Source organism: Talaromyces marneffei, chromosome 6, assembly GCF_009556855.1.
Source record: "Talaromyces marneffei chromosome 6, complete sequence".
NCBI lineage: Eukaryota > Fungi > Ascomycota > Eurotiomycetes > Eurotiales > Trichocomaceae > Talaromyces > Talaromyces marneffei.
Window position 1 is genome coordinate 1291706 of NC_072353.1, and position 24772 is coordinate 1316477.

At 48.9% G+C, this 24772-nt stretch overlaps 9 protein-coding genes across 9 annotated transcripts; 5 read left to right on the top strand and 4 right to left on the bottom strand.

The window, feature by feature from the left end:
- Positions 1–225: 225 nt before the first annotated feature.
- Positions 226–1680, bottom strand: EYB26_007980 (uncharacterized protein; the record flags this gene model as incomplete). The annotated part of the gene is made up of 1 exon (XM_054267239.1): positions 226–1680. One exon carries the CDS (start codon positions 1678–1680, stop codon positions 226–228), a length of 1455 nt encoding a protein of 484 aa, XP_054123214.1.
- Positions 1681–2319: 639 nt separating this feature from the next.
- EYB26_007981 (uncharacterized protein) lies at positions 2320–5946 on the top strand (the record flags this gene model as incomplete). Its single annotated transcript, XM_054267240.1, has 5 exons — positions 2320–2459; positions 2550–2719; positions 2773–3290; positions 3351–5564; positions 5632–5946. The coding sequence occupies 5 exons, from the start codon at positions 2320–2322 to the stop codon at positions 5944–5946; spliced, it is 3357 nt and encodes a 1118-aa protein (XP_054123215.1).
- An 810-nt stretch (positions 5947–6756) lies between these two features.
- Positions 6757–8630, top strand: EYB26_007982 (uncharacterized protein; the record flags this gene model as incomplete). The annotated part of the gene is made up of 5 exons (XM_054267241.1): positions 6757–6871; positions 6941–6952; positions 7014–7276; positions 7339–8080; positions 8137–8630. 5 exons carry the CDS (start codon positions 6757–6759, stop codon positions 8628–8630), a joined length of 1626 nt encoding a protein of 541 aa, XP_054123216.1.
- A 411-nt stretch (positions 8631–9041) lies between these two features.
- Positions 9042–9995, bottom strand: EYB26_007983 (uncharacterized protein; the record flags this gene model as incomplete). The annotated part of the gene is made up of 1 exon (XM_054267242.1): positions 9042–9995. One exon carries the CDS (start codon positions 9993–9995, stop codon positions 9042–9044), a length of 954 nt encoding a protein of 317 aa, XP_054123217.1.
- Positions 9996–10877: 882 nt separating this feature from the next.
- On the top strand, positions 10878–14162 carry EYB26_007984 (uncharacterized protein; the record flags this gene model as incomplete). Its single annotated transcript, XM_054267243.1, has 5 exons — positions 10878–11156; positions 11219–12702; positions 12756–13325; positions 13381–13541; positions 13594–14162. 5 exons carry the CDS (start codon positions 10878–10880, stop codon positions 14160–14162), a joined length of 3063 nt encoding a protein of 1020 aa, XP_054123218.1.
- Positions 14163–14850: 688 nt separating this feature from the next.
- EYB26_007985 (uncharacterized protein) lies at positions 14851–17329 on the bottom strand (the record flags this gene model as incomplete). Its single annotated transcript, XM_054267244.1, has 3 exons — positions 14851–15024; positions 15081–15533; positions 15584–17329. The coding sequence occupies 3 exons, from the start codon at positions 17327–17329 to the stop codon at positions 14851–14853; spliced, it is 2373 nt and encodes a 790-aa protein (XP_054123219.1).
- Positions 17330–18889: 1560 nt separating this feature from the next.
- On the top strand, positions 18890–20554 carry EYB26_007986 (uncharacterized protein; the record flags this gene model as incomplete). The annotated part of the gene is made up of 1 exon (XM_054267245.1): positions 18890–20554. The coding sequence occupies one exon, from the start codon at positions 18890–18892 to the stop codon at positions 20552–20554; it is 1665 nt and encodes a 554-aa protein (XP_054123220.1).
- A 506-nt stretch (positions 20555–21060) lies between these two features.
- On the bottom strand, positions 21061–23083 carry EYB26_007987 (uncharacterized protein; the record flags this gene model as incomplete). Its single annotated transcript, XM_054267246.1, has 4 exons — positions 21061–21518; positions 21572–21640; positions 21692–22289; positions 22340–23083. The coding sequence occupies 4 exons, from the start codon at positions 23081–23083 to the stop codon at positions 21061–21063; spliced, it is 1869 nt and encodes a 622-aa protein (XP_054123221.1).
- Positions 23084–23324: 241 nt separating this feature from the next.
- EYB26_007988 (uncharacterized protein) lies at positions 23325–24746 on the top strand (the record flags this gene model as incomplete). Its single annotated transcript, XM_054267247.1, has 1 exon — positions 23325–24746. The coding sequence occupies one exon, from the start codon at positions 23325–23327 to the stop codon at positions 24744–24746; it is 1422 nt and encodes a 473-aa protein (XP_054123222.1).
- Positions 24747–24772: the final 26 nt, after the last annotated feature.

The window sequence follows — 24772 nt, forward strand, 5'->3', positions numbered from 1 at the left end:
TCTCTCTAATGTTTGAATCTATCGATTTCAGCGATATCCCTGCTGTATTTAGATGTGTTTATTGTTCGGAGTTCGGGGGAAAATCAAGTTTTGCTCTTTTTATAATTTGATATAATATGTTCACAGTAGATGCTAAAATGCTAGAATGCTAGAACGCTAAAACAGTATGAATAAAAAAAAAACGCATGCGCAAATGAGAAGCCCGGAATAATTGTGAATGTGTATCTATGGGTCAGAGAGCAGCCAAGCTGGATCAGGGTCGTCGTCCTCATCTTCTGATCGGAATGTTGTAGGTTTCAATTCTTCTGATGTCACATCCTTCAATAGATCTGATGGTGGTTCGTCTGCATGCTCGTCATCCTCGCTGACACTGACTGTAGGAGGATTGGCCAGTGCGGTAGTGGTGGATTCTGGTTGTTGGTCAGATCCCCGTAGATTGCTAATACTGTTTCTTGTGGTGGTGGTCTCTGTAGTTAGTGCAACTGGGTTTTCAGGGTCTTCCTGGTCCGTATAACCGAACATTTGCTTCAACATTATTTGAGCTTCTCGTAGAGCGGCCAGTTCGGTGCCAATGCTGCACACGAGCAGTTTCCAATCTTTCTCCTCGGCAAGCTCGAGCTTTTCCTCAATAAAGCGAGTTGTAGCCTCTAGGTCCTCAATGATTTTCTTCCCTTGTTCTTGTTTCCGTGCTTCTTCATTGTCCGAAGGTAACAGCGACGACTTCGATAGCATCAGTGATTGTTGCATGCCATCCCTCAATCTCCGTTCAAAACCCGATAGCTCTTTAACCACGCTTTGCCATACAGGTCCGCCATCATCTAGTGCAGCAATTTCCATGTCTACACTCTCCTGTCTTTTAGCCAATTCTGACTGTTCCGCCTGCCAATGTTCGCGAGCTAATTCGAGCGTTCGTCGTTTTGGATGGAGGGAGTAAAATGAGGACCTTTTAACATTATGCTTCAAAGGCTGAAGCGGCGGAATTTCCAAATACCGACGGACTTCCGTGTCAAGAATTGACAAAGACTCCTTATAAGACGAGAGCTTGGCGTCCACGGCATTCTCTATACGAGAGACTTCTTGTATGATATGCCGGTGCCTCGCCTTCATGTCGGCAAGCTTTAACTCAAGCTCTTCAATTTCGTATTCTAGGCCTTTCGCTTCCCCTTTCAGCTTCCGAGCCCGGTCACCCTCGCGATCGTTCTCCAAGTCCGTTAACGTCTTCTCGAGGCCGGCTTTTTTGCTCGCAAACGTATCGACTTCTTCGATCGCCTCTTGTCTTTGTTGTATCTGTCTCTGTAAAAGCCGCTTCTCTTCTTCCCGGAGACTGAGAAGGTCGCTCATTGATCGTAGTATGCCCTTTCGTGCAGCACGCAAACCGATCTTCTTCTTCGGCGGCTGTCGAACAGGTATCGTACGCACGCTTTGTTCTCGGCTCCCAGTTGCAGAGGCAGGTGGTGTGGAGCTAGCATTCGAAAAGATATCATTGCTGACATGCCCCGGCGATTGCATACTAGCTAGCAGGCCATCGCTTTGCGCATCCAATAGGCTCTGTATCTGTCGCTGCAAGTATCTAGACTGCCGTTCGATATATAAGAGTGGGTCATCAGGACGTTCGGAAGTAGCGGAACGTATTCGTTTTTCTGAAGAGGAAATATCGGAATATGGAAGCAACGTAGACATGTTGGATGTCTTAACCTTGAACTAGGTATCTCAATGACGAACGAATTCGGGTGTTGTTCAGAGTAGAAGAATATCGCTGGAAACAGAATCAACGCTGGAACGCAAAACAAATCTATATGAAATAAAAGAGGTTAACAGTGGATTGACACTGTTCCCATGACCAGGCAAACCACATGAGTTGTTGTATACGATTAACCAAGCTAGCTCCTGGTGACCGGGCTAATCAGTTGCTGATAAGGAAGGAAGCTCTTGGCAGGTCGAGCTCCCCGTCATTGCACGTGACCTCGCAGCGTTTACTTTGTCAGCTCCGGCATTGACGTGTGCTCTGCGCCCAAGCAAAAGCGCCTTTTCAACCTCCATCATCCATCTCCCTTCATCTATCACACCTCATTTTCTTTTCATCTGAACTTTTTGCAGCTTCTTTTTTTTTTTTTTGAACTCGTTGTTAGTAAGTACCTTCGTGCTTCCCAAACACAGTGTGTCAACGTCGCCCTTCGATACGATCGAAAGCTACTCACAACCTGCTCACCACTCCCAGATAGCTCCGTCGTCTGAACCATCACACAATCGGGTTCACGGAGCACAGATTTGCCGCATTTTCAGTACATCTACCATCAAGTCATCGGCAAAGCTTGAAAGATGGTTGGACTCACATCAGCTTCTGGCCTCGTTGGCTTCCTGTCCGAGCCAGACCCAGAGCTCAGAGTGTTTGCTTTGAAGACACTTGACGCTGAAGTCGATGTGCTCTGGACAGATATTGTCGATGCTATCCCTCAAATGTATGTCTTATCCCGGGTCTTCTATTTTTCATCATCGACCGATTGTTGGCCGATGGTTGATGGCGAGCGTTGACGTTTGTTGTCATGCAGAGAGGCGTTATACGAAGACGAGACCTTCCCCGAGCGCGAACTCGCAGCTTTAGTAGCTTCGAAAGTCTACTACCACTTACAAGAATACAATGAGAGCATGGTGTTCGCACTAGGAGCTGGAAAGTTATTGAACTTGGATAAGGGTGGCGAATTCGAGCAGACGATCATCTGTAGGACACACGTACTGGCCCTTTAAACTTGCACATTTCTAACTCCATCATAGCCAAATGTATCGACACATTCATAGCGCTATCCGCCAGCCGCCATCCATCGGTTGGTGAAGCTCCGTTGTCTCTCAACACAGCCTTTCCTTCCTCGAACGGCGCTACGAACACATCTGCCAGTCTGGCTTCTCCTATTACTCCATTCTCACAATCCGCCCTCCCCTCCAAATCTCTTTTGTCGCGTGAGGAAGAACCAAGCGCAGATGCCACTTTCCCGCAAGACAGCGCTTCCAAATTCGAAGAGACTTCCTTGGTTGTGAGAAGAGGTGTCCAGAAACAATTACAAGGTGTAATTGAGCGATTATTCGAACAGTGTTTCCGCCAGCAACGATATCGTCAGGTTGTCGGAATCGCAATCGAAGCAAAGAATCTAGATGTCCTTCGGACGGCTATCCTTCGTTGCAGTGAATCTGAGAAGCAACAACAAGGAGAAGCCTCAAGACATGGCGAGGAGTTGATCGAATATGTACTAGACATCTGCATGAGTGTGATTCAGGAGCGAAGTTTCCGTAATGAGGTTTGTGATGTCTTTGACCTTGACTCTATCGTCATAAACTAACCAAGTCGCTGCATCTAGATTTTGAAACTCATTTTGGAGCTCCTGAATCAAATTCCATCCCCAGATTATTTCGCCATCGCCAAATGTGTTGTTTACCTCGACGAGCATTCCATGGCCACCGAGATTCTCCGACAACTCATCGACAAGGACGAGACTCGGGCCCGAACAATCGCTTATCAGATTTCATTCGATCTCTACGATAACAGCACTCAAGAATTCTTGAAGAAAGTGATTGCTGAGATTGAGGAGCTTCTTCCAGAAGAACCCAAAACTGAAAACGCAAACGAAGAGGCCGCCACCGAGGCAGACTCCTTGCTGGCAAATCAATCCTCCTCCAAGGCCGAGTTGACTGAGGAGGCCCGTTTGGCTTTTACAAATATACGCGACATCCTACAAGGTGTCAAGACCATTCAATTGAACCTTGAGTTCCTCTACCGTAGCAATAAGGCCGATGTGTCGATTCTTAACAAAATCCGGGATAGCCTTGAAGCCAGAAACTCGATTTTCCACAATGCTGTCACTTTTTCAAATGCATTTATGCATGCAGGAACGACGCACGACAAGTTCTTCCGAGACAACTTGGAGTGGCTCGGAAAAGCCGTCAACTGGTCTAAGTTCACGGCAACCGCTGCTCTGGGTGTGATTCACAAGGGAAATTTGTCGGAAGGTCGAAAGCTTTTGGCCCCGTATCTCCCTCGTGAACATATCTCCGGAGTCGGTAGCACGGGCTCTGTCTACAGCCAGGGTGGTTCGCTTTTCGCATACGGATTGATATACGCCAATCACGGTGGTGCTGCTGTTGAGCTTATCCGTGATCACTTCAAGAAGGCAACCGAGGAAGTTGTGCAGCATGGAGGCGCTCTTGGTCTTGGTGTTGCTGGTATGGCAACAGGCGATGAGGGTATCTGGGAGGATCTCAAGTCTGTTCTCTACACCGACTCTGCCGTGAACGGAGAGGCTGTTGGTTTGGCTATGGGCCTTGTCATGTTGGGTACTGGTAACATGAAACTGTTAGAAGAAATGGTTCAATATGCACACGAGACTCAGCACGAGAAGATTGTGCGAGGTCTTGCATTGGGCATGGCTTTGATCATGTACGGCCGTCAAGAAGCAGCTGACGAACTCATTAACGGTTTGCTGGGCGACCCTGATCCTTACCTCCGTTACGGAGGTATCATGACCGTTGCATTGGCCTACTGCGGTACGGGAAGTAATAAAGCTGTCCGCAAGCTTCTTCATGTTGCAGTTAGCGACGTCAACGATGACGTCCGTCGAGTGGCAGTCATGAGCTTAGGATTTATCTTGTTCCGCAAGCACCAGAGCGTTCCTCGCATGGTTGAGTTATTATCTGAGTCATACAACCCACATGTCCGTTATGGTGCTGCGATGGCTTTGGGTATCTCATGTGCTGGCACTGGTCTTGATGAAGCTATCGATCTCTTAGAACCCATGCTCAAGGATCCTACGGATTTCGTCAGGCAGGGTGCCCTCATCTCTCTTGCCATGGTCCTCGTTCAACAGAACGAGACTATGAACCCCAAGGTTGGCAGCATTCGCAAAATGATGAATAAGATGATCACAGATCGCCATGAGGATGCTATGGCTAAGTTTGGTTGTGCTCTTGCTTTGGGTATTATTGATGCTGGTGGGCGCAACTGCACCATCAGTCTACAGACCCAGACGGGTAATCTCAACATGCCTGGTATTGTCGGTGCTGCTGTCTTCACACAGTACTGGTATTGGTTCCCTCTTGCACACTTCCTTTCCCTGAGTTACACGCCTACTGCAGTCATTGGTGTCGATCAATCCCTCGAAGTTCCTGTATTCCAATTCCATAGCAACACAAGACCTAGCCTCTTCGACTATCCTCCTGAGCAGCAAGTGAAGGCTGACGAAGCTCCTGAGAAAGTGAAGACGGCTGTTCTTTCTACTACTAATCAAGCCAAGCGACGTGCTCAGCGTCGCGAAAAGCAACAAAGGCGAGAAAGCATGGACGTTGATCAGACACCCACGACACCCAAGGTTTCCGGTCAGCTTCCCGAGAAGATGGAGACAGACGAGAGTGCTGTCAAGGAAGGCGAAGAGGCCAAAGAGGCTACCAAGGAGGAGGGTCAGAAGAAGAAGGCGGAGAAGGAGAAGGTCGGATACGAGCTGGAGAACATGTCTCGTGTGCTCCCAGCCCAGTTGAAATACTTGACCTTCCCCGACCCTCGATACGAGCCTGTCAAGCGAGTAAGTCAATTTTCTTCTATACGAACTGCACTCTCTACATCAGATATGGTACTGACTCTGTTTACAGCCTACTGGAGGAGTGGTTGTTGTTCTTGACAAGAAACCAGATGAACCACGCGAGACAATCGAACTGCGAGCCACCACTGAGATTCGACAAGCGGCTTTCTCAGATGCTATGCAATACTTCACGGACCGTATACAGGCTCAGGGAGCTGCCAATGCTGCCTTTGAGACACCACAGCGAGGCGACGCCGGAGCAGCTGCAACTGGCGCTGCTCTAGCGGCAGGCGTACTCACTGCCGTTGACGAAGATGAAGAGGGTGCGGAGGATGCCCCTGTTCCCGATGAGTTCGGCTACGAGACGGAGAATATGGAGGAATAGATTCGAAGATAGGGGGCTAGTTAAAGTAGACGGCTTCCGCAGCGTTGTTATGGTTGCATATGCTCCTGCATGTATCACTACTTTTATTATAAATCTAAGATCACTTCTTGTAACTATAGCACGGCTAAGACCGCGTCGATCATAATTAACATGAATTTGCAGTGAGCCTCGAATCCATCAACTAGTGAGTTACCACAGTATACTTATTTTAACTGAAGCAGCCTCATGAGGCTCATGTGATTGTCGGGTCGCAACTTCGCAAGTTCAACAAAAAAAGTCACGTGTGGCCGTGAACGGGTTGCCTCGGTATTTTCTGCTTTTGGTATAGCGTCTGGCCACGACACAGCAAAGAATACGAACGATCGCGGTCCGACGACCCTTTCTGGGCCATAGTTAGTTGATTCGGCCCTCGTCCGTGAATAGTAATTACTGCTCCGAGTTAGGCAGCTTACTGGCTATTATTTTAGCCGGTCTTTGGTTGGCTCCGCTGCCAGCGGCCCGCTAGAACATCTACCTACCTATGACGCCGGCGGGCAAAATCACAAGCATGTGAATCAAGTTCGACGAACCGAGCTCTCCGAAATCCAACACAATATTCCTACCTCGAGCCCCGTGGGGTTTTGATGCCTTTTTCCTCTTTATAATCAGCTGCTACTCGGACGAAATCCTGTATTTCTTTCTTCTTTATTCCTTCGTATCCTTCCTTTGTGTGTTAGATAACTTGCTTGCTTGCTCCGTCGCGCCAAGTTTCGAGTCCGAGTCCGTGTACCACTATAACATCATCACTCGTTGCACAGCATAACCACTGCAATGTCGCAAAGGGTTTCGAAAGAGCAGGTGGCTGCTCATAATAAGTCGGATAGCCTGTGGATTGTCATTGACGAGGATGTCTATGATGTGACCAAGTTTCAGGATGATCATCCTGGTAAGTTATTAGCAACCAGCCTATCTTCGTGTATTGATGAATATCGAGGACTAACTTCCCTGTCAATAGGTGGCAAGAAGAGTATGTTAACGTAGAAACTCATTTTAGCGTTATCCGCCATACTAATCAGGATTCCGTATAGTTCTTCAACGTGTTGCCGGCAAAGATGCCTCCAAGCAGTTCTGGAAGTACCACAATGAAGGCATCTTGAAGAAGTACAAGAGCCAGCTTCAAATTGGATCTCTCGACACCAAGAAAGTCGAGGCACCCTCCGCTCCTGCTCCTACTCCTGCTGCACCCAGCCCAGCCAAGGCCAAAGCTATCGCCAAACCCGCCAAATCAGAGGGACCTTTGGACCCCTACGGAGACCTTATTCCTTTCGCAGACCCCTCGTGGTACCAAGGCGTATGTCTCTACTCCCTTTATATCATTCGCAAACGTTGTATGCTAATTCACTTTCTCTCTAGCAACACTCTCCCTACTACAACGAGACACACGCCGCTCTTCGCGCAGAAGTCCGAGAATGGGTCGAATCCGAAATCGAGCCATACGTGACAGAATGGGACGAAGGAAAGAAAGTACCAGACAGCATCTACAAACAGATGGGAGAACGCGGTTATCTCGCCGGCCTTCTTGGCGTCCACTTCCCAGCTGAATACACACAGGCTCGAGTCAAGTCGGTACCTCCAGAGATGTGGGATCACTTCCACGAACTCATTGTTACTGATGAGCTTTCGCGCACTGGTAGCGGTGGTCTGGTTTGGAACTTGATTGGCGGTTTCGGTATCGGGTGCCCGCCACTCGTCAAGTTTGGCAAGAAGCCCTTGCTGGACCGGATTTTGCCTGGTATTTTGGCTGGTGACAAGCGCATTTGTCTCGCTATTACCGAGCCCGATGCTGGTAGTGACGTGGCCAACTTGACTTGCGAAGCCAAATTGAGCGAAGATGGAAAGCACTACATTGTTAACGGCGAGAAGAAATGGATTACCAATGGTATCTGGGCTGACTATTTCACTGTCGCTGTCCGTACTGGAGGCGAGGGCATGAACGGTATCAGCGTTTTGCTTGTTGAGCGAGAAAACGGCGGTGTCAGCACTCGTCGCATGGACTGCCAGGGGGTCTGGAGCAGTGGTACTACTTATATCACTTTCGAAGACACCAAGGTTCCTGTTGGGAACTTGATCGGAAAGGAAAACCAAGGATTCAAAGGTGAGTAAACTATCTACAAGAAGACCTCGTTAAAACCATCCGCTTACATTGAATAGTCATCATGACCAACTTCAACCACGAACGTATTGGTATCATCATCCAATCTCTCCGATTCTCTCGCGTCTGTTACGAGGAATCTGTCAAATACGCCAACAAGCGTCGCACCTTCGGCAAGAAACTCATCGACCATCCCGTCATCCGCATGAAACTCGCCGACATGGCCCGCCAGATCGAAGCTGCCTACAACTGGCTCGAGAACGTCGTCTACCAAGCCCAATCCATGGAAGACACCGAAGCCATGCTCAAGATGGGTGGCGCCATTGCCGGTCTCAAGGCCCAATCAACCAAGACCTTTGAATTCTGTGCCCGAGAAGCCAGTCAAATCTTTGGTGGTCTCAGTTACAGCCGTGGTGGCCAAGGTGGCAAGATTGAGCGTTTGTACCGTGATGTGCGTGCTTATGCTATTCCCGGTGGTAGTGAGGAGATTATGCTTGATCTTAGTATACGTCAGAGTATGAGGGTTCACAAGATGTTTGGTATGAAGCTATAGATGTAGCAGTGGTTTAGTTTTGATACCCACTCACTCGTGACTTGGCTAGACTTGAGTTGAGTTTTTCTCTGCATGTACTGTAAGTATGTATGTACGCATGTGCTCTTTTTTATGACACGCTTTTCGTTGTTTCAACTGGGCTCTGAGCTATCGTCTCTTCTGTTCCAAGATTGCGAGGTACGACTGTTTATATTTCTGTATGTTCTACATCAATATATATCTAAACCTTTATCGTGGACTTTACTAGATTCCATCAATCAATATTGCAATGTTGAATAATCCAATTTTCATAGGTCATATATTCTATTTAGGAATCACGTTGATAAAATCTTACCTGTACCTATTTTTACATGTGCACATTGATAGCTTAGGTATCCTCGTAAATCTATGGATAGTTATATCGACTAGTGGTCAACTCCTAGTATCTACCTCCGGCCGAAGCAACTTTAATATGTCTGCATTACCCCCTTCTTCAGCCAAAGACAACGCCGTCTGACCATTCTGATCTGGAATATGCATAACAGGCTCTCCGGTATCCATCAACATCTTCACAATCCCTACATACCCTCCCTTAATAGCACAAGCCAACGGTGTCCCCCCAACAACTACCGTACCTCCGTAGTAAGCCTTCACCTTCCCAGTCTCCAAAAGTAACCTCACTATCCCCTCATACCCCATTTCAGCAGCGTAGCTCAAGGGTAATCGACAGTGAAAATCACCAATATTAACATCCACCTTCCCAGTCTCAAGCAGCCGCTCGACAATGTCTTCATAACCACATGACACAGCATAGAATAAAGCAGTACAACTATTCGCATCTCTCATATCATAGCCGACTTTTCCTGTCTCAATCAACAGCCTCACAATCCCCTCATGGCCCGCCTTTGCAGCCGCAATCAATGGCGTTGCGCCATCAATGGAGCGTTTATTCACATCGGCTTTTGCATCAAGCAGTAACTTGACAATGGCTTCGTCGCCGCATTTGATTGCCCAGCCTAATGCGATCTTGTAGATTGGCGAGCCTCGGAAATCGATCTGGACTTTGCCCGTGTCGAGTAGTAGTTTGACAACCTCCAGATGTCCGCCCCGCGCAGCCCAGGATATGAGGGGCATACCATCTTTGGACGCCGTTATGCGAGCGCCGGCTTGGAGGCTTAGTCTTGCGGTGGCTGGGCGGCCATGTTCGGCGGCCCAGACTAGGGCTGAGCTCTTGCCCTGTCGGACGTTGAGTTTATAGAGGTACGGAGTGAAGAGGGCATGGAATCTGTGACTTGTCTGGCAGACGGAGTTTATGTCCTTTTCTGTTTCTATGCATCTACCGATTAGAAGTAGTATTTCTGTGGGGAGGTCAAGTATTTGGGCCATCTTTCATGACTTCCATGGGTTCCAAGAATAGTTGACACCATGAAGATGGTTTTATAAAGGTTGATACATATTCGTGGAGATGATTGCTCGCTCAGTCAGTAAAAGTTATTGATAAGCACTGAAGGAAGAGGTCAGTGTGCGCTGGGGTTAATCATACTCTGAAGAAACCTAGGCTATGGCTATGGGCTTATTCCTTAATCAACTAACAAAGTGACCATCAAAAATATACGTGAGCTTTTGATGTAGTTAACTAGTTAGTTAACTTAGAAGATGTTGACGGGAATCTATCGATGGATTAGATAATCAAAGCTGATGCCGCATGTTAAGTTAGGGCCAGCGAGGCCAACCAAAAGCGCAGTCCGGTATTTGGCCTTCATTAAAGCTGGAACTGGACTAAGACTAATTCTGGACAGCCTCAACTTATTTTGAACAACTTTCTCTTCATTTAAGGCTCTTCCATTGTTTCAGTCACGACTCACTCTTGTATCTTCGTGGTCGGGACTGAGATTAACATCGATACATATTGCCAGTCAGGTTACGCCGCTTTTCTTTTGGTCGGAGGCGAGCACGATTCTCAGACTCGTCGCTGGGCCTGAGGACCACTAGCAGCTTGTCGTTGGGCAAAGGACCTTGCGCATTTATTCCATTTCGTCTTGCTTCTCATTTATTTCTGAGTCTTTGACCCCCGTTTCGGTTTGTGGTCAACGTCTTTTATTATTCTCGCTGCGACTTATCCACGATTAGTCGCATTACCATCCGATCTACGCGCTCTTGACGACCACGTTTTACCCGCCACGTCCTTGACTATCCTATAATTTTGTTCCCTTTTTTACTCTTATATCGAATTTCCCTATCGAGAAACTTATCACTCAAACCGCAACAATGTCAAACAACGTGCTGAACCAGGATTTCGGCTCCGATGAGGAGGACGACGACTTCAACCCAGCCCCAGCTGTCGACTCGGACGAGGAAGGCGTCAGACCCGATCGCAGACGAGGTCGGGAGGTCGAGGTGGATGAAGATGCTGAGGATGACAATGAAGGAGCTGAAGGCGAAGGAAGAGGCGATGAAGATGAAGGAGACGAGGATGAGGCGGAAGACGAAGAGGATGAAGAGGAGGACGAGGATGAAGAAGATGATGATGATGAAGATGCTGTTTCAGTAAGTTATAGAATTGTTCCAGCAAATTTTTACTCTGTTTGGGTTCTAATGGTTATATCTAGGGCCGACCTAAAAAGCGCAGGAGACGAGGCGGTGTCAATGCTTTTATTGAAGAAGAAGCTGGCGTTGATGACGACGATGAAGAAGCAGAGGATGAAGAAGATGACATGGGCGATGTATTTGGCGCCGAAGCCCATCCCGACGATCTCGATGCGCTCCCCCTCGGCGCTGAGCTAGACGACCGCAGACACAGACAACTCGATCGCCAACGCGAGCTTGAAGCTCATATGGACGCTGAGAAGCAGGCAGCTGCACTCAAAGAACGATATGGGCGCAACCGTATGGCCGCCACAGACTCGGTCGTTGTTCCCAAGAGATTGCTTCTTCCCAGTGTCGACGATCCAAGTATCTGGGGTGTTCGCTGCAAGCCGGGAAAAGAGAGAGATGTGGTGCTCAATATTCAGAAGCGTATCGAACAGCGACCTCCCGGTACCCGTCATGGATTGAAGATTATATCAGCCTTTGAGCGTGGAAAGACAATGACTGGTTACGTCTACATTGAAGCGAGAAGACAGGCCGAGGTCATGGAAGCTCTCGACGGTCTTCTCGATGTCTATCCTAAGACCAAGATGGTCTTGGTACCGGTCAAGGAGATGCCTGATCTTCTACGAGTCAAGAAGTCCGAAGAGCTCAACCCCGGTGACTGGGTGCGAATCAAGCGTGGAAAATACCAAGGCGATCTTGCTCAAATTGAAGAAGTCGAAACAAACGGTTTGGAAGTCACTGTTCGCCTGGTTCCTCGTCTCGACTACGGATTGAATGAAGACCTTTCTGCACCTGCCGATGTGAAGAGAAAGAGATTCGGCGCCGCAAACAACACAGCCGCTCGACCACCTCAACGTCTGTTTAGTGAGGCAGAAGCCAGTAAGAAGCATGGCAGACATCTAGTAGGAACATCCAATTTGAGCGGAAAGTCTTGGAATTACATGGGCGACACCTACGTCGATGGCTTCTTAGTCAAGGAGATGAAGATTCAGCATTTGATCACGACAAACGTCAACCCTCGCCTAGAGGAAGTCACCATGTTTGCTCGGGGCTCTGAGGACGGTACTGCAAATATCGACCTGGCATCATTGGCCAACACGCTCAAGAACACCGTTGCAGAGGATGCTTACCGACCTGGAGATCAAGTCGAAGTGTACAAAGGTGAACAACAAGGCATAATCGGAAAAACGGTCGCGACCAGAGGCGATATTATCACGTTGGAGGTCACAGAAGGTGACATGAAGGGACAAGTAATAGATGCGCCGATCAAAACCCTACGAAAGCGATTCCGTGAAGGTGACCATGTCAAAGTCATTGGCGGTAGCCGTTATCAGGATGAACTTGGTATGGTGGTTCAGGTCAAGGGTGATAGTGTTACCATACTCAGTGATATGAGTATGGAAGAAATCACTGTTTTCAGCAAGGACTTGCGGCTTTCGACCGAGTCTGGTGTTGATGGCAAGCTTGGAACGTTTGACGTGCATGACCTTGTTCAGCTTGAGTAAGAAGTCGTAACCCTTTTTTGGAATTTCAATGCATACTAACAAATTCTAGTGCTACTACCGTTGCTTGCATTATCCAAGTTGATCGCGAGTCACTGCGTGTCATAGATCAGAATGGCTCTGTCAGAAACGTTCTACCGTCGCGAATAGCATCCAAAATCGCCAAGCGCAAAGACGCTGTTGCGACAGACCGCAACGGTGCGGAGATTCGGCATGGAGATACAGTGCGCGAGATGTATGGAGAACAGCGCAGTGGCGTCATCATGCATATTCACAGATCTTTCCTCTTCTTGCATAACAAGGCGCAGGCCGAGAACACGGGTGTTATTGTGGTTCGTACTTCGAATGTTGTTACGGTGTCCGCAAAGGGAGGCCGTGCTACAGGTCCGGATTTGTCACGCATGAACCCTGCTATCATGCAACGCCCACCTCAAGGAGGAGCCATGCCGCCTCCACGTGCTGGCCGAGACCGGCTTATTGGAAAGACTGTCGGTATCACGAAAGGCAGTTACAAGGGTCTAATCGGTATTGTTCGAGAGACTACGGAGGACCTAGTACGTGTTGAGCTACATACTAAAGGAACGAAAGTCATGGTTCCTCGGACCGGTGTTGTTGTCAAGGAGTAAGTTCATTGCAGTCCCAGAATCTTTTCGCAACTAGTTACTAACATGCCTTAGTCCTATTACCGGTCAAACTATCGACATGGGTCGTGGAGGTCGACCCCGTGTGCCTGGAGGCCCTGGAGGACCACCACAACCAAATTGGGCTGGCTCGCGAACACCTATGGCCTCGCTGGATTCGAGGACTCCGGCATGGGGTGGATCACTGTCTTCACGAAGTAAGTGCCTTTCCTGTGTCAATGAGATGACCTTCATACTAACATAACCCAGCTCCTGCTTGGGGAGGCTCCGCGGCCAGTGGCTCACGCACACCAGCCTGGAAAGCCGACGGTTCTCGCACAGCTTACGGCGGCGCAATGGGAGGAGGACGCACCCCAGCCTGGAACAGCGGTGCCCGGACACCCTATGACTCAGGTAGCGGTGGTAGCGGCGGCGGCTTCGACGCCTTCGCAGCCGGATCTCGTACCCCAGCCTGGGGCGCTGCAACAGGCAGTCGCACACCCGCTTGGACCGCCAACAGCAACTCCGCACCTTCTGCTGCAGCCAACACCGGACGGTACGATGCACCAACCCCCGGAGGCGACTACTCAGCACCCACACCCGGCGCATATCCCACAGCTCCTACACCAGGCGCTTCAGGCACAGCTTCCACTCCTCGCTGGGCCGAAAGCGCACCGACACCCGGAGCTCTCAATGCGCCTACACCAGGCGCCGGAGGTGGTGGCGGTGGCCTTACTGTCGGTGGACGATTACCCTATGACGCTCCAACACCAGCAATGGCTGCCACACCCGGTGCGATGGGGGATGATAATCCGACATATTTGGATGATTCGGAGTAGTTGATTGGTCTGTGATTCAAAAAAAAAAAACACCCCCGATTGTATTTTTATTTTTCTTATTCACATAGCTAGTTACTTGGTTTGTGTAGTAGTCTTCATGGTTCTCATCTTCTTCTTGGATTCATACACAATCTAATTTCAATGCATGAAGGCTCGATGGTATTACTTTTCGTTATTTATTTATCTCTTTCTGCTCGTTTTGTGCTACCAAGAAGCTATTCATATGTGTTTAGAGACGCTTACATACCTACATACCCATTAAGATGCAGAAATTCAGAATTCACAAAAAGATGACTTTTCTGTTTCTTATCCATTGGCTCTCCTCTGATGAAGAGGAAAAGGAAAACACACCATATTAAATTCAAATAGCATCCTCATCGCTTACACGATAATAAATAGAGATGAATCGAAGAGAGAAGAAGTAGACGTAAGTATATGAAGACAAGTAATATGACAAACCCTCATAAGCTTCAAAAGATAAGATACCAACCCATCCACCCATGTACGGTAATAAATAGCCGCGCATTCTATAATAAAATGACAAGAAATTCGTCCCAACCATCAGAAGAACTGTTGAAGAAAAGAAGATGTTCTGGCTGAAGTTTTTTTTTTCAACTCCAATGTATTCGTTTGTTGCTTATGGTGATTCGTTCGAGGGGAAATGGAAGGTGCAGCGATACTCTTCAGCTCATGCATTAGGCACAGCTCGAGCGAGGAAGCGGACGTTATCGACAAAGCCTTTGATGAGTTCTTCGTATTGGTTTCTCTCGTTCCCTTCTCTGGCAAGCTCCCCTTGTCGTCGTACCTCCGCCGCAGAAATCTCAACCTCAAGCTCGTGCTCGAAGTCCTTCTTGATAGCACTCTGTTAAAATGTTCATTAGCCGGGTGATGGTATTGTGCTTTAGGAATGAAACTCACATCTGCTGTACCCACTTGGGTAAGATCAATCTGGTAGGCCAAATGGCGATAACTCATGCGATCTTTGATTCTTTCGCCACCTGGCTTTTGAGAACCACCGCCTGCAATCGGAAAATTGTGTACGTCTCGGTCATAGTTCATTTCGAGATTGACGGAAATGCGCCAGTCAACGTTCGTGCGAGGACTATACACATCTAAATCTGCTAGCCGGCATTTGATAATCTTTGCCAGGATTTCGCCGGTTTTCTGATCGGTGGTTACTCGCACTTTAGGTTTGTGTCGTGGATTCAGGTAATTCTGTATGAGCGGAGGTAGCTCTGAAGGTGGTACTTCATAAAATGTATCGCGCTCTCTCTTGTGTGCATACGACAGAGGAATCCGATTGAGCCCAGCTTGGGGCATTGAAGCCTTTACAGCTTCGTTTAAGAAATTATTCATGGCCTGATGTTGCGCCTAGGAATCGTTAGCATGGATAGTATATTAGCTCAGAATTGAGGTCTTACCAAGCTCATAGAACTTTCAAAGGCAGTCCGGTATCCCGAGTTTTCGGTTTGGAGGATGCATTCACTCATAACTGGTAGACGTAGACGTCCCTGCCGATCCTTATCCATTATTCGTCCTAACTTGGCCTCGATTTCCAGCATTGCCCCCGACCCTGTTGCAGCAGCTCCAGCGGCTCCCGCAGCAAGATCCGGCCTACAGACGACCTCTTTGAAGAGAAAGTCACAGACGGTCTTTGTGATTTCTTCGTATGGGATCTTTCCAGAAATTGATGGTTCCCAAGGTCCCAACAGTCCGTATGAGGGTTGTGGCTGTGGCAGAGGAACAGGGCGGCTGCTAACAGGAGTAGTACCATTGATAGGTGGCGGTCTCGCAGGGGTTTGAATTGATCTAGACGGCGACGCCACAGATCGTTGCACGGATGTCGCGCGCGAAGGGACGGCGAATCGGACAGGTGAGTGTTTTGGAATGGCTGGCCTTGGATTTGGAATGATTGGACCTTTTCCACCTCTTGGGACTCTTCGAGCATAGATTGGAGGCTCGGTGTATCTCATCTTCTTCCGTTTGGGCGGTCGTCCTGAGATCTCCGATGGTTCTGGAATCTCGGTCTTGATGGGTTGAATTTGTACTGCCGAAGGCTCACGAGATGGTGTGTGTCTCGCCATTGGGGAGCTGCTCATTTGCATCGCTTGAGGGCGTTGAGCGTAGTCTTGCTGGGGCGGGTGTGATGAGTACTTGTGTTCTGCAACAGAGCTGCTGTGGGAGTGACTGCCAGAAGGACTCTGACGCCAGCGATCGTCATCTATACTGGTACGATGAGGCGCAATGGGGTCTCGGTCCTGAGATAGACTCTGTCGTGAGACGATGGTTTTGGGACTAATGCTAATGCTCCTTTCTCTGTCGGATTCTGGGAGGTATTGGCTTTGACTGGGCCTTTCTGCCTGTCTCAAATCCCTGGGCGGTGGATGAGCAGCTGGATAGCTTTGTGGATAGCCCGTTCTTTGTTCAGGTGCATGTGAATCGTGAGGGCTCCACGTATTCGTTGCTTGAACTGGCGTACCTTCTCCCGCAGACGGAGGCCGCGCAGGTTGAGACGGGGGACGTTGGTACGGACCAGCAGGCGGACCTAGTGGCGTACTAGGCTGGGAACGCTGTGGTGGTGGAGGAGATATCTGCTGGTGTTGAGGTGGTCGTTGAGTATTTACCGGACGAGGACTTTCACTGGCGTGAGGCGGATAAGTAAAGTTAGACTGAGGGCCGGAAGCAGAATGAGCTGGCGGAGGAGCAGGATATTGATTGAAGTAAGACTGTTGCTGCTTTTGCTGTTGTTGAGATGCCGAGTTCGTCCGTGGTGTATACGGGGAAGCTAAAGATGGCTGTGTGAAGACTGCAGGGCTAGCCGGAGTGACCGGGCCAGAATCTCGGGTCTGGTATGGTTGCGGCGGAGGACTCTGTGAATAGTGAGGAGGAGGTCCTCCATTTGCTGGTATACTCGAGTTATATTGAAATGGGGATTGGGTTGAACTGTATGCTGAGGATACGCTGGGAGAGTGTTGTGGCTGTATCGAGGGAGGTTGCGGGCGCGCGAAATGATTCGATTGATAGGATGGACCGGGCGTTGAAACTTCGTTTGGTCGCGGAGCGAAGATGGGCTCTGAGTTCTGTCGCAGTGGAGATTGTTGTAGTGACGGAGGTTGAGGTTTCGCAGCATTGCTGGCATCGTTGTTCATGATGTTGCGCAAATCCATGGCGAAGGCGACGGGACTGCCAGCCCCAGGGATGGCTCATCAATATCCAATCACGAGATCAAACTTCAGGATTTAATTGTAGATAACGGAAGGGCGCATTTTGATAACGACGTGTAGGCTGGTTGGGGTTGGTGGTGGTGGACAAGTGGAGGTGGTAGAAAGGCGAATGCGCGTCCTTGAAGATTTTGGGAGACCGAAGAGTTTCATGCGCAGTTGACGTCGGCAGGCGCGAGCATGCTATCAGAGGATGAACAAAGAGGGCGTGTCGCAGAACTGAACTGAACCGGAAAGGCCCTGTTGTCGAAACAAAGGTGATGATGATGTCCTGAAAGACTCGAGTAACGGCACTCTGGCTTTTTGCAGATCTTCTTCTCATCCCCCGAATACAGAAGGAGCGAACTACGGCAGCCCGACAGACAGCCAATGAGAAGCTCTCAAACATTTTTATAGCTTATTTGGACCCAACGAGCCTGACGTCTATCCTATACGTGGAGTTATATTAGGAGATCGCCTCTACAATCATCTTTGGGATTTGGTCGAGTTCCTTGCTCATTCACGACATCCAAGCATCGGCGTCATAGGAAGGTGCTACGCGCTCACGTGACAGTTCCATTACAGCCTGAGGCAGAATATAGTTAGTTAACTATCACGTGATCGGCTTAGTCATGGCTTAGTTCTTTTTCCGGGCAACTCCTTCTCCGCAAAAGGTCAGCAGGCTAACGGGTCTAAAACTCAGGGCCGCGACTCACGACTCGTCGTTCTGCCTGGGTGGGTTTTCGGATGCATAAATATTCGAATAAGCACTCTTTGTGTATACACTGGCTTGGCGACTTGGCATCCGGTGCGTGTCGAGACAAGTCACTTTGTTTACATTGTTGAGAACTAGCGAATGTGACATGATTGTCTCATGTGCCTGATATTTAACTACACAGACCTGTCCACGTCTTCTCATAATCACGTCCATATTGTAGCCTGACCACATCGATATACAGAGTAACATAAACTCGTACTACTGTAGTAGACTAGTAGTAAGGACTCTAAGAGGTGAGGCCCAGTCTCGACCACGGCTGGCGTCGAGTAGCGGCGGTCCACCAGGCGGCCGCCCCTGTGATTGGCCTGCCGAGTTTGCGCCTCCCTGGGGAAGTTGCATCCTACATACTTGTCTTCTCCTGCTCTCTTCACTACCTTCACTGTCAATTACTCAATATCAACTCACTCACTTTTGCGTCTGGACATATCATATGCACTGCACCGCATTGCTCTTGTATTCCCATTTGCATAGCCTGTCCTTTGCTACTTCGTTCTCCTGTAAAATTCGCTATCAACGTGCATATACGGCACTACATCAAACGCCATCACCGACAATTAAACCCGCCCACATCGTACACTTCTCGTGCGGGAACCCCCTCCCTCACGACTCGGCCAGACCGAGGGCGATTCCTATGGGGAGTTAAGGCCAGCATGAGATTATTCTCATCTTGTCACAACCCCAGTCTTTGCATGCAATAATCCATGTCCCCGTTCAATTGATGTGAATTATCTTAAATCGAATTTGATACCATGACCGCACAGGTTAGGGACTCTGTGAGACGCAGGGAGTCTCTGATAGCGTCCCCCCATGACATGCCGCGAAACCTATCCCTCGAATTCAGCCTTCCGGAGCTCGACCGACGACAAGATACGGATCGGCCCTACACAGATCACGCACCCCCTCACAATGCCGCTACTGACTCATCTATGTCGTGGTCCCAGTCGCTGACAATGCAACAAGATGAGGATTTCCCTGAGTACGCCGAGCGCATCTTTTCACAATTCATGGTCTTTACAGTACCGAGTTACTTGCAGCATCACATCACGGGCGGAGAACCGAACAAACCAAAAAAACTGCACGATATTGCGGCGTTGGATGGCTTGCGAGGATGGGCTTGTCTGCTCGTCTTCAACTTTCATTTCTTTTTCACGTATACATGGCATACACATATAGGCTGGGGTTTTAATAAGCAGTATTTTGGGTTACATCAGCTACCATTCTTTCACATGATCTTTTCGGGGCACATCATGGTCGCCATCTTCTTCGTGATTTCAGGTTACGTTCTTTCTTATCGACCTCTCAAAACGATTCGAAGCGGGGCATTTGAACAGACCTTCGCAGTACTTTCTTCGGCAACTTTCCGACGTGGATTGCGTCTCTATATTCCGTCAATCGTCGGGTTGTTTTGTGTATTTGTTGCAGTCCGTCTAGGGTTATACAACTACTCTCGGTGGGTCGTGGATCATAGTCGAACGATTACTGGCACGAATGAACAGCATCCAATTATCCTGCGATCAACGTACATACAACTTTGGGACTGGTATAACACGATATGCCGATTGATGAATTTCTGGGACTGGGGGCTTTATTATAACAACTACAACCCTCATCTCTGGACAATTCCCGTCGAATTCCGCAGCTCGATGGTGCTCTTTGTCACGATTCTTGCCGTCAGTCGGTTCAGAACTAAGGTTCGCTTGATCTTGGAGGCCATGACGCTTTGGTTCTGCGTACGTTGGGGCAGATGGGATGTGGTGCTCTTCCTGAGCGGCTTGATCCTTGCTGAAATCGACCTCGAAAATGGAATTTGGAATAACAATACTGCAACCACATCCAACTGTGAATCTGCCACTGCACCTTTGTCAGACTTGGAAAAACTTGTGGGCACCACCTCTGTCCAGAGTCTTCTTCGACGACGACAAAATGCTATTTGGATAGGCATTTTCATATTAGGGCTGTATATGGGCTCATCACCAAATATTGGTGGACTATACACTCCAGGATATGTTTGGCTCGCTCACATTACTCCAAAAACGTATCCAGAACCACACCGTTTCCCACAAACTCTCGGCGCGGTCCTGATCGTCGCAAGCATCAACAATTCCAAGACCATTCAAAAGATTTTTGTGAATCCCCTCTCTCAATACCTTGGACAAATCTCCTATGCATTTTACATCGTTCATGGCCCAATCCTCCACGGACTTGGCTACACTCTGATGCACAATATCTGGCAAATCACCGGACGCGAGACAGCATTTCAATTCCTTTTCGGGGCTGCCATTGGATGGAGCATCTGTCTCCCCATTGCCCTCTGGCTTGCAGATATCTTTTGGCGAGCTGTGGATGTTCCCAGTGTCAAGTTTGCGCGTCAATTGGAAAGTGAATTGCTTGCGAAGTTTCAGGTATCTAACTAACTAGTCCTGTCTCAAGCAATCCCCCTCCTAGCCCTTCCAAGATCGACGAACCTCACCTTCCCCTTTTTTTCCCCCTTCACTTGTATACTACACTCAATCAGTTATACCTTGCATTATCGGTCATTGGGGGTTCATTTTTCATATGTCTATTTTCCATAGCGGATAGGTTGTATGCTTTTTGTCCTAGCGTTTCATTATCGATGTATATATCTACATAACTATAAACAATTCAATGCATATTCCTGATGTCGTTTATTCTTTAGTCTAGGTATAGTAAAAAGGTACTATCATGCGCCATAACATAACAATGATCCACATCGATGTTCCAATGAATCATAAAACAGTAATATTTTGGAGCGGAGCATATGAAAAGAAGAAAAGAAGAAAAGGGGCCCAAATGCAAGGTATGCGAAGAGAAATATAAAATAAAAATTTGATGGAAACAAAAACAAAGTCGTCAAAAGCGCTCGTTATGACGTGAAGGCAGAGAAAACAACAAAAAAAATCTACATTGCAACACCCCAGAATCCCTTTCCACCACAAACACCAAGCCAGTCACGCGGATTTTGAGAAGCCGGCGATCCTTGTGGAGACCATGAAATATTCGAGATCTCATAGTCGCATTGCCATGCTGCTGCTGGGCCTCGTTCGGTAGTTGATGGTGTCGCTGCTGCTGCTCCGCCGGCGCCACCGACGGGCCCAGCCGGGAGAGAAGGAGGGGGTTGTTGTGGTTGGATTTGCGCGGCGTTGTGTTGGTTGATCAGGTCCCAGACGAGGACGCAGCAGTCGTCGCCTCCAGAAGCCAATGTGCCGCGGCGACTGGGGGACCATTCGATGCAGTTTACGGAGGCGGAGTGGCCGCGCAGTTCGACGAGCGCTTGGCCTGGTTGGCGGACGTCGAGGATGCGGATTAGGTTTGAGTCTTGGGAGAATGTTGCAAGGAGGTGGGCGTCGTGGGGGGATGCTGTTTCTTTAGTGAGTGGTTTTTGTTCCAAGCCAGGATGGAGGAAGACTTACTGGCTATACGAAGTAGGGGTGGTGGCCACGATATAGAGTGTCCTGGGCTGGAGCCTCCGGGGCTCATAACTGCGACTATGTCAGACCTTGTTTGCAAGTTGCTTGGAATTGATGACTTACGTTTTTCGTTCTTTTCCGACGGCTCATATATGATTGTACTGTGTTCCAAGCTCCGCAGATCAAACATGCGCACACTGCCGTCCGCACCGCAACTGACAAACACATCAACGCTATTCGCACAGAAGCGTACATCGTACACTTCCTTGTCGTGCGCAATAAGCTGCGTCTTAGCAGTCAATGTCGGAATATCCCAGATCGTACATGTTGTGTCGATGCTAGACGTGATAATCAGACTAGGCGACAGTATATTCCAATCCAGTGAAGTTATAGGCGCCGTGTGTTCAGGTGATTTAGAGTTGGACAAAAGAGCTAGCGGGGACAATTTTGCTGGCGACGGGCCCTGATTTCGATTGTTGATCGAGTTTGTAGTTTGTACAATCTGCGAGTTTGGCAAAGACCATAACCGAAGGTGATCACCCGATGTCGCAAGCAAGTCTGTCGACTGCTTCTGGGAGGAAGGAGGTTCCCATAATATTCTTGTGACCGGGTATGAATGTGTTGCCTCTGCTGTCTTGACGTATTCTAACTCCACGTCTCCTGGGACCACATCTGGGGTATCGGCCTCTGGTTGTTTGCGATGGGTATCGATAATTTGAATCTATATCAATTAGTCATGCGTTGCATAAATGAGACGTGATATAGACGCACATAGTTATGACTATCTTCAAGATAGCTTCCAATGGCCACTTTGCCAGCGAAAGAGCTTCCTGTGGACATCGGCCATTTGCACCAATCGACCGCATATATCGGCCACGGAGCGACATAGTTGCTGTTTGTGGGTATTTGAATGTCATTATTAAAAGCTGCAAAAGACCCCGGCGTCATTGGATGGTCCATCAATAGCGAGTCACTGGGTGGTCTTATATCTGCAAGACCCAACGGCGAATATTTGGCGCCCGATGGCGTATGAGGTGGGAAACCGCCTGGCGGAGAGGAATACTTTGCGCTTTCCGGTGTATTTCCATATTGCTTATACCTAGGCTGATCGAATCCCGCAGGACTTGATCGCGAATGGACATGTGTATGATTAACGGTTCCTGATCGAGACGGCGTTGTCGCTTGTTGTGGTTGCGAGGTTGGCGGAGGTAGGCTCGGCACAGCGGAGGGAGCAGTGTTGGTGGATAAGGGTGCTGGACGACCGGACATATTACCTGGTTGCAAAGCTCCGGGAAGCGTGCTGGTAGCTGACCCATATTGAGAATGCTGGGGTGTCGACTGTTGAATACTGATGGCAGGGGGGACGTGACCAGCGTCTGGCCCTGTCGAGTATCGAGGGGCATTCGAAGGGACGGTGGCGCCTGACAAGGGGATATGGAGCTCCTCCGACTGACGAGTGAATGGAGCCGGCCGCCTTGGGGTCTCGTACTGTTGTTGGGATGGAGGATTGGACATGTTGGGCGAGCGCGTAGAGCTATTTGTGGGAGGTGATAAATGAGTGTCAACAGTCAGTCAGCCTAATGCCAGTTATCCAGTCACATATGCGAGGAGACACTGCGGGGCTCCGAGACCGCCAAGAGCTTGTGCAGCCTGTAGTTCAATTGTTCTAGCACACCATGGGTATTCAGGCGTCTATTTCGAACAAAATAGCAGTCAATTGTGTTGTAGAAGGGAGCTTAATTAATCAGAGCAATGAATGCTTCAGTTAGTCCCGTTAGGCTTTGGGCGTCCCCGCGTTCCCTCGCTCCCTGCCGCCCACAGCAGCCAACCAGCGGTCAGCGTTCGGCTTATTCAGCGGCTTCTTCTTCTTTCGGCTATCGGAGGGCAATCATCAGAGGCTTGCTACATAGAGTCTCTCATTTTCGAGTCTGTCTATCTTGTTCACAATAAGTACATTCTTTTGGGATCCATCTACGAAGCCGTTCATTTCGCCAGACGATACATGGCTGCTCTGCATAGTCTTCTGTTGCTGCCGGCCCCGCCCTCCCCCGCAGTGCGTCAGTTGAAGGAAGTCTATGGGCCGGCATTGTCGCATTTATTTTCAAGCATTGCAGCTCAGTTAAAGGGCTCCAGCGATATATATAAGCTTGATGTTGCACTGGTCATTCCTCAGCTCCTGTCCACTCAATATCACCCCCGATCAAAGGCCTTTGCTAGTATCCAGAAACTCCTGGCCAACTTCTACACACTGGTGGGAGCTATTAGCGCTGAGAATGATGTAGAGTTGGATGCACCAGGAGGCATTGACGTTCGCGTCTTTTTCGTCGATAACACAGAATATGAGCAGGCCGAAAACTGGAAAAGAATACAAGGGCCTATCATTGATTTTAGGACATTGGCAACTTCACAGCGGCCCTGGGATCATGTTTACGTCCCAAGCACAACCGAGGGAGAGCTTCTAGGAGCTGCTCTGTCAACGCATGGGGTTTCCATCGCTAACACCAAACTACCTGTTGGCACTACTTCCTCTGCAGTAGAAACGATCATAAGTTCCGACGAGGAGCGATCTACAAGCCATGCCGCAGTCATTGTTGGCGGAACATTCGATCATCTTCATCTTGGACATAAGTTATTGCTCACAGCTACCGCGTTAACACTGGATGTTACGAGAGATAAGAAAGTTCTTGCAGTCGGGATAACCGGCGATCAGATGCTCGTGAATAAGAAGTTTGCAGAGTATCTAGAGAGCTGGGAAGAGAGAATGCAAGGAACGGCATCATTTCTACGAGCCATCGTCGATTTTAATCCTCCGGAGACTTCGTCTGCTGATCTCACGCGCACAGAGCAACCAGGTCCGAATGGCAAACAGGTTTCGTTTCAGGTGGCGCCAGATACAACTGTCCGGTTGGTACAGATTGATGACCCGTTCGGCCCAACCATTACAGAGGAACAATTTAGTGCTTTGATTGTGTCAGCAGAGACACGGTCCGGCGGACAAGCCGTCAACACGGAGAGAAATAAAAAAGGATGGGCATCGTTAGAAGTGTTTGAAGTTGGTGTCTTGCAAGCGGGAGAAGCACAAGAAGTGGCGGATACGTCAGCCAGTAGCTTCGAGTCCAAGATCAGTAGCACTGACATTCGACAACGTCGAATGAAGAGTGCGGCTAGCAATCTTTAAACGGGCTTCCGCACTGCACTGACAGC